The sequence below is a fragment of the Thunnus maccoyii genome, chromosome 22 (assembly GCF_910596095.1).
Source record: "Thunnus maccoyii chromosome 22, fThuMac1.1, whole genome shotgun sequence".
NCBI classification, from domain to species: domain Eukaryota; kingdom Metazoa; phylum Chordata; class Actinopteri; order Scombriformes; family Scombridae; genus Thunnus; species Thunnus maccoyii.
Window position 1 is genome coordinate 18549975 of NC_056554.1, and position 8808 is coordinate 18558782.

At 36.6% G+C, this 8808-nt stretch overlaps 1 protein-coding gene across 1 annotated transcript; it reads right to left on the bottom strand.

The window, feature by feature from the left end:
* Positions 1–5963: 5963 nt before the first annotated feature.
* LOC121888811 (complement C1q-like protein 4) lies at positions 5964–8595 on the bottom strand. The gene is made up of 3 exons (XM_042400320.1): positions 7969–8595; positions 7695–7823; positions 5964–6705 (listed from the first exon to the last, which is right to left on the bottom strand). Exons 1-3 carry the CDS (start codon positions 8051–8053, stop codon positions 6428–6430), a joined length of 492 nt encoding a protein of 163 aa, XP_042256254.1. The 5' UTR covers positions 8054–8595; the 3' UTR covers positions 5964–6427.
* Positions 8596–8808: the final 213 nt, after the last annotated feature.

Consider the following 8808-nt stretch of genomic DNA (forward strand, 5'->3'; position numbering starts at 1 on the left):
TTGCCAAGTGCCCTCATACAAGAATGCTTCTGTGATTCTGAGCTCTGATCTCTGTCCTGCTGCATCAGACATCAACTCTTCTTCAAAGGCTGCACACCATCAAAGCTTTTAAAGTCAGTGTCTGTGCAGCTCATGTTTACTTAAAGGATAGAGTCACAATTTTTCAAGTCTGTCTTAACAACAGTCAGGTGCCCATTTTCAACACAGGAAGAGGTTTTCCTTGCTGTAATCATTCCTCCTCTTCATACTGGCTATTAATAGATCCCCTCTAAAGGATCTTTCAATGTGAGTGATGGGGGACAAAATCCACACAGTCGTTTTATGTAAAAAATGCATTTAAAAGTTGATCTGAAGCTTTTATGAGGCTTCAGCAGTCTGACTTAATCATATCAAGTGGATATCTGACACATTTACAGTCTTTTTAGCATCACATTCCCTCTTTGTGTTTCCTTGTTGAACTGCAGTGGAAGAATAGTAACAAAAAGAGGGACTTTGGCACTAAAAAGACTGTAATATTGAAAGATATCTACTTGATTTGACTAAATTGGACAGCTAAAGCTTCATATTTGCTTCAGATAAACCTTTAAACATTTTTGCACAGAAGAAGGCTGTTTTCAGAGAGACAAAGTGCAGGCTGCCTGTTTTGAATACACAGTAGCTCATAGGGTATGCTGCTTTAAAAGGAAGAATAAAGAAACAGGAGAGGACTACACCAGGAGGTCATCACATTAGAGGTTGTCTTGCTTGTGAGCATTTTTTCTATATTTGGCAGACCCTTGAGTGTCAGTGTTTAAGGTGAAGTTTTTGTAAAAATCAAAAAAGGAGGAAAACCAGTTTGCTTTAATCTTCAAAAAAGACTGCAGAGTTAAATTTTATCCATTCAGAACCATTATCAAACTTAGAGGATTTGAGAATGTGTATATATTGCATTGATATCTTATTGTAAAAGCTTTGATACTGATTTTGATACTGAAATTATTACTTGGTGTCAATAAGCTGACATATATTATGCATTCCTAAATGATATCATAGTCTAAGTCAAAGTTTGAAATGCTCTTTTAACCCTCCTGTTATGTTCATTTGTCAGGAACAGCAATGGTGTTCCCGGGTCAATTTGACCCAGTGCATGTTTAATTATCCAAAAGATGTCCAAAACCAGAAAAATCCTAACAAGCAGTGTGAATATTTAATTACTAACTCCATTACTAACTATTCTATCAATATTTGGTGCAATGGTGTTCCTTACTTCTAACAGGTAATGGTTCAATTCACTCGTTTTTCATAAAAAAAATGCATGTTCAAACTTTTTTAAAAATGTTTCACCACTTTATTGCTTTTGAAAGACCAACAAACGAAACACAATAGTTTTACATAACATTGAAACATAGCATTTAAATTTTGTTTTACATACATGCACTGTTTGTAAACCAGAAATGAACAAAATCGCAATACAACAATACAACAAACAAGCAATCGCAATATGAATATGCACATTTCACATAGGTCATGCTTGTCTTGTCATCGTCAGATGGCCTGCAGACCTGGCACCTCTTCCTCTTTCTTTTCCCCTCAGCAGCAACCTAGAAACAAGAGGACCATGATTACTTTTCTATGGTGTCTTTTTGCTGATCCCAAGACACGCACAACACACTCTCATATACTTGTACACACACATGCACACGCACCACACACCACACACCACACACACACACACACACACACTTACTTACCTCACGCACTGGTGTAGTACTTGGTGCAGTCCTCTCCTGGATGTCCCTCACTGTGGCTGCAGCGGCTGGGGTCCTGGGGAATGGGACTGGACTGGACCAGGGACTGTCATCCTTTAACTTCTGCTGCTCATTTTGTAAAGGTTTGCCTGACAGTGTCAGAGTGTAATGTTGGTAGGACTCCCATGCAGAGAATCTTTTATATGTTTCGCCCCTGCCCTGTTGAGTGTCCACTGAATGTGGGTGGAGTTTTCCCACGAGAACATAAATGGTTCTCGTCAAATATCATAACACCTGCACCTGTGTGTGTGTGTGCGCGTGTGCTCTGTGTGTGCGCTCTGTGTGTGCACTGAGTGTGTGTGTGTGCTCTGTGTGTGTGCTCTGTGTGTGTGAGTGATTGGGATGAAATATGTCTTACAGTTGCAAAGAAAAAAATAGTTGACATTTCTGACACCCTTTTACCTCCAGTTTGACTGCTGAGTCAAATTGACCTGAACAGTATCTATGTGATATAAACATGCAGGGGGTGGTTGCAAACATGTGAGATGAACCATTTTCATATTATATGTTGATTACACTTATTAAGGCAAGCAGAAGAAGTTTCATACTGAAAAAATACTTTTAACTATTTTTCCTAGATCTTCAAACTTTAAAATGGGTCAATTTGACCCGGAACATAACAGGAGGGTTAACTAATTTAATATTTCTGCAATATATGAGAATTATAAATACACAAAGCCATAGATCAGGGCTGCATGATAGGCCAATCACAAGACATGTCAGAAATAATGAACTCTGAGGAGTCCTAATATACAAAAATTATAGATGAAGGGTGAAGTCCATTATTTTTTATATTTTACAATTGCGATATTCTCTATAAATTAAACTCCACGCCTGTATTTGTTGTCTACATAGTTTTGTACCTGTCACAATCTGCTCTTCAGTCCTGTCTGTCTCTGGCTCCTGCTCACTTCTCCCAGGCCATGTACTTTCCTCCAACTCCCCAGACCTGCCATCCTCAAGTTGTCCACCAGATGTCATCAGATTTTCCCATCTTTCCCCATCTACAGACCTGTTCCCACTTCTCACCAGTCCTCCACTTACCAGGCGTACTCCTCCCACTCCTCACCTGCAAGTCATTCCCTCATCAGACACTCACTACTTATACCAGTATATTGTTCTCTGCCAGAATGTTAAATTGCCATGTGCTTCATGTCCTACTTTCTAGCCTCTGTTCATCTGTTGTACCTGAGACCTGTTACCTGCCTGTTTGGGACCTCTCCTGTTTATTGGATTACTGGATTCTTGCCTGCTCCCTGTTGAATTTGTTTGCCTATTTGGACTGCCTTCTTCTGGTTTTATTAGGAAGAACTACCAAAACATTAAAATTGTACCTCATGTTAATTGTACAAATAGTAAAAGTGAAGACACTGATAATTTTGCACATGAAGCTTTATGGACAATCCTTGGTACATCTCCCATATCAGACACCTTCATCAGCATAACCTTGCATCACATACAAGCACACATTTTATCCAGTTTGCTGCAGCTGTTCACCATGCAGCAACTACCACAGCATGAGGCTGGAGTCAATGTGGAAGTAACTTAAAGTGATATGCCACTGACAGCTGCTAGATGCTAGCTCCAACTGACTCCCATTCAAAAAGCATCAACTTCTCTCTAGAACGATGGTCTCAACTCATGTGAGCCCTCTAATAAATATGCTGGTGGTCATTATGGAATTATAGCTCTGTTAATAAATCTAAGAAATAAGTTTAATGTTACTTGATTATGATACCTGCCCTGTTAAAATTTAGCTAAAGTAGCTAATGTTAGCTCAAGAGTGCACCAGTCGGTGTTCTCAGTAAGCTAACGTTAGCTTTGGTTTGAGGTAGTGGGGCATGTTTCCAGAGTGTGAAAGGCAACACGCCACACTCCTTATTGGGAAGGTCCTGACTCCAAACGCAAGAGATGGCAATGTAATATAATGCTAGAATTGTTAACAACATAAGTTATGTCCAGTTGCTTATGCTAATTTATATTAGGTGGTAGTAGTAGTTAAAAATATCCACTTCGGGATTAAAACTGATTATTTTGTATTCATGACACCGTTTATAGGTATATATTATTTCTGTATGTTCCTGGTTTGCTGTTAGTAGATGCACTAAGTAATGCACATGAAAAATCACATATAATCACTGTATTTCCTCTAAAAGAATGAAAATTATAATGGATGTATGGTAATGTCTATTTGCTGTGATTAAATAATAATAATGTTCGTATAAAATGTCTGATGTCCAGACAGGTTTTAGTTGTTCCAGTAGTGAGAAAAATTGCAATCAAATTTAAAACTTAGCATCTACTTTGCATCAAGATCAACGACAGGATAATTTCCATGTGATTTGCATGCTGCGGGACAGGTGTTTTTTTTTTTAAATCACCCATGATGACAGTGTCAGGGTGGGTGAGTGGAGCAGGTGGACCCAAATGCAGAGACGGTAGACAGGGAAAATCTGATGCAGATATATTTAATGAAAATGCAAAAAGTCACAGGAACAGACCAGAATGCAGGAGACACAGGAACACTAACAAGGAACATCGAAAAAAAGCAGGACAGAAGCAGACAACTCGACAAAGACCGACCTGAAAACTGGACTATTAATACACAGGGAGTGATTGCAAATGAAACACAGGTGAGGGAAACGAGACACAGGTGAGACACATGAAATAATCAAACACAGGAAGTAAAGTGACCAGACACAAGCAGGAAATATTTCAAAATAAAACAGGAACTAAAGTAAACAAACAGGTGACACAAAAAACACAGGAGGAACACACAAGGGAACAGAGAAAAACAAAACCAGGAAACAAACGCAACACAAATGAAAGAGTCCCTCAAAAAGTCCAACTAAAAACAGAAAAAAGTCTGAGGGCATCAGAAGGATAACAAAAACCAAAGAAGTCAAAGGAACAAAAACACAAAGATTCCAAAAAATCAGAAAAAGTCCCCATATGACGTGACAGAGAGTGGAAAAAATTCAGTTAAAATCAAATATTCCTTTTTGGAAGCTTCAAGTTACAACATCTGATATGGTGATTGGAACTGACCAGCAAATGTAATAGTGTATTTACATTGTTTTAAGTGTGAGTGGATGACATACTGCACCTGCACACTAATTTGTATTATAGAAATTAAAGCATTCATTAAAATTTTTTTATTATACCGACAGATAACCAATAGTGCCAACTTTTAAGTCCCTTTTTAAAAGACATGTTCTCAAAGACACTCCTTAATGTTTTGGTGTTCTGTTAATTATATGTCCTTGTATTGTTGTATATGTCATACATTCACATCTGTCAATCTCTCAAGGGAAATTTCCATTAGTTTTATTTTCATACACAATTGCATGTTTTCGTGTGTTGTATAAAACAAGTAAGGACATATTTCATATGATTAGGAAATTGACTCGCAACATTTTAATTCAGATTGAAATATCTCATTAACTATTTGATGGACTGCCATGAAACACTGAGACATTCATAGCGTCCAGATAATGATAAAGAATGAATGACTGTGGTGATCCCCTGACTTTTCCCTTATAGTCCAACATTTCTGTATTCCACCTTTAGGTTCACATAAGAATATGGATGTTTCTTGTTTACCGGTTGAACTCTAATACAGAGGAAAAGAAGATTTTTGTAGAGAGACAAATCATTGAAACCACAACACTCTCTGCCTTTAAACTTGTGCTTTAATGACCTACAAGAGCTTTCTGAACTACATCAGCTCTAACATGAAGGAAAAATAATGAAGAAAACCACAGCTGGATACAAAATATTATGAATATTATCATAAATGATAATTAACATTATTGTTATTCATAATATTCACTTTCCTAAAATACATCATTACATAGCTCATTTACTAAACTAATCACTAAAACTAACAGGTAAAGCAGCAGAATAATTGTTGAAATTACATGCACATTTTTGGGTATTCACATCATTTTGGAAACCAATCACAGTACAGGACAACCCTTAAAATGATCTCTGAAAATGAAAATGTTAAATTGTCTCTCAATTAAATAATAGTACAGGAACAAATGGAGCATTTATGCTTTAGGATCTTTTTTTCAGAATCTCAATGGAGATAAAAGATGTAAAAACAGATGTAAAGCCTTCCTGTCAGTATGTTGATCTGAGACATGTGGATGAGTGTACAAACCATAAAATAAAATCTGAGATTATACTGACAAATGTTCAGTAACAGGAAACTGACAGTGATACCAGACAACAAGTTAGATTTATATATGATTGAACAATGCCATAGGTGCAATATATATGGATTATGTTGTGGTTCCATTTTAGCTGTTGAAATTAAGAAGAAAGTAACTACTGTTATTGTTTGGATGAAAGCTCATGGAGTTACCAAAATGGCTTGATCTTCTGTGAATCATTAGATTTTTATATTTTTCGTCACTTTTTATGACATGAAGTTGAAAATGAAACAGTCAAGACTCATTGGACTAATGTTTCAATGATTTATTTTGGTTGAATATAGTAACATCTATCTGTTTAATCGAAATTTGAGTTTTATTGGTAGCACAGTAGATGCTTCATTGATCTCATGTTTTTGGATGTACAGTATATTCAGGCAGGAATAAACTGAAACACAAAAACCATTCTGGGGTCATTGATTCTCACATGTGACGGACCAGAAAGCCACTGAAGTTGGTTTGGCATGATCCCCAAACATGAGTATTTGCACCCAGGCGCACAAAAACCTGATCACCTTCCTTCAACTGCAGGAATGCTGCATTTCCTCCATTATCAGCTGAGTCATTGCTTGATTTGTGATCAGTTGTCATGACAATGGTCTCGCAGTTCTTCATCAGGAACAGCTTTGATGGATGTTGTCCTCCAGCATGATAGAAGAAGGTAAAATAATACAGACCTGCAACAGGTGCACTGAAGATACCTGCAGAAACAAAATGGGATTTTTCAAATATTAAAAGTTTTTGAAAAGCTCTGAAAGACCTAGGGTTAAAAAAAACTGAATCAGAAATGAAATTAGCACTAAAATGCATACAAATCTTACCAAGTGTATAGAAGCACCATTTTTTATTTTTATTCTTCATTATTTTCAAGTCATATATTATTTATATCTTTATTGTAACATAGTAAATTATTATCACAATAGATCGTACCCAACACCTGTTTTTTGAGTTTAAATAACTTCAGATAAGATAAAATGACAATACCTGCATAAACACATGAAGACATAAATATTGTTAATACTGTAGAAACCTATAACATACTGATTATATGTTGGGTTTTCAAAGCTTTGTTTATCTTTAGGAAGATCTTGTTGCAATATCATTTGCAGAAAGTTCTGATCATGTCTCTCTTTAAAGCTGCATTAATTACTTTGTTTGGCTTCTGGGGGGCAGAAGAAATCTACAACAAGCTGAAAAACAAAAGCCTCCGATATGAAGTGGTTATAGCCAAGAAGTGCCTATTACACATCCAGCATACATGGAGCAGTATTAACATGTATTTTGGGTCGGGTTTCTGGCTATCTGATGAGTGAAAGTCCAATATTAACTCTCTTTTTTAGCTCTGTAACTTTCTAGATGCTCTTTGTTTACCAGCTAGCCAGTAGCCACTACCCTTTTTTCTCTGCAGTTTAATGCAGATGTAAGCAGTGATAAGACTAACAATAAATCTCTGTCACTATGACTGACCGCTTTCACCTTACATGAAGTTAAAATATTCATTGTTGATGTAAAAAACATTAATTACACAATTTTTTTGTTTCAGAATATAGTTGTGTTTTATTAGTCTAGAATTGCACTGGTTATTAGTAAATCCAAAGCTTCAGAAACTGTGACAAGCCATGAAACTAACCAAATCAAACCAAACAATCAAATAGATGATTATGATTGGGGAATTATATAATGATCTTACCTGAGCAGCTATTGTAGGCATCACCAATGTTTGTAATCACCTTGTTGTAAACCAGAGTTCTGTCCATGCTGAAGGGTCCATGGGCCCCACTGTATTCTGCCACAGCTGTGAATGCCACCATGATGCTCTCTATATAAAACAAAACATTCTCATTATCATATTTTGTAAATGTATTTCTTTTCTATATCTTGTCTTGTGTATTTTATCAAAATACAAACATTGCTTAAAGAGAAAATTACTCATTAAAATCTTTAATGAGAAAGATTCTTTCTACCTTTTCTCTTCAGTCCCTCAATGTGGATTTGGCTGTCCTTCAGCTGGGCTGCCATGGCTTCCAGGTATTCTTTGAAGGCATCCATCTCCGTCAGTTGATCACTTGTGTTTGGATAGCTGGCAGACTGATTTTCTTTTTCTCCGTCTCCAAAGCTGTGACTTGTGTGGTCACTGTGTCTGCTTTTATATTCTTCAGTCGATGATAATGTGTTGTCACATGCCCCCCTTATGCAATTATAAAGTATCTGTGGTGGTGCTCTGTTCCTGGCTGATTTCTGAATAATTTCCTCAGGAAAACGTGGGCTGGAACCAAGTTGTTAACTGGTTTGCAAAATATTTACCAAGTATTGAGCAAAACATAAGCAGGAATTGAGCCTCCTTTACCCAATTATAAAGATCGCCAGGGGACAACCTCACAGGTGCTTTCATGGCTTTTAGACTCTTGACTTGTGTCGTTTGACATTCAACACAGCTATTGCTCAATCAGTCTTCCGCAACTGCGTAAACAAATTGGAGTGGGGTTGTTTATTTCAATAACTTTTGAATCGGCAAAGTAATACATATTTTCCTCTGAGATGCAGTGGGAGTATAAAGTACAATAAAATGGAAATTGCCTAATCAGTTTAAGTACAAGTGCCTCAAAATGGTACTTAAATCAATTCTTACAGTAGTCACTTTCTACTGTTGGGCTGCAGAATTAAAGCATTTTCAGTTATTGCTGTTGCTTAATCAATCTCACTGATCACTTGTGTTGGAATAGCAGGCGGACTAATTTTCTTAATAATATTTCTTGATTTGCAGATTAAATAGTGAAACAAATATATATAATCATCTTATAAAA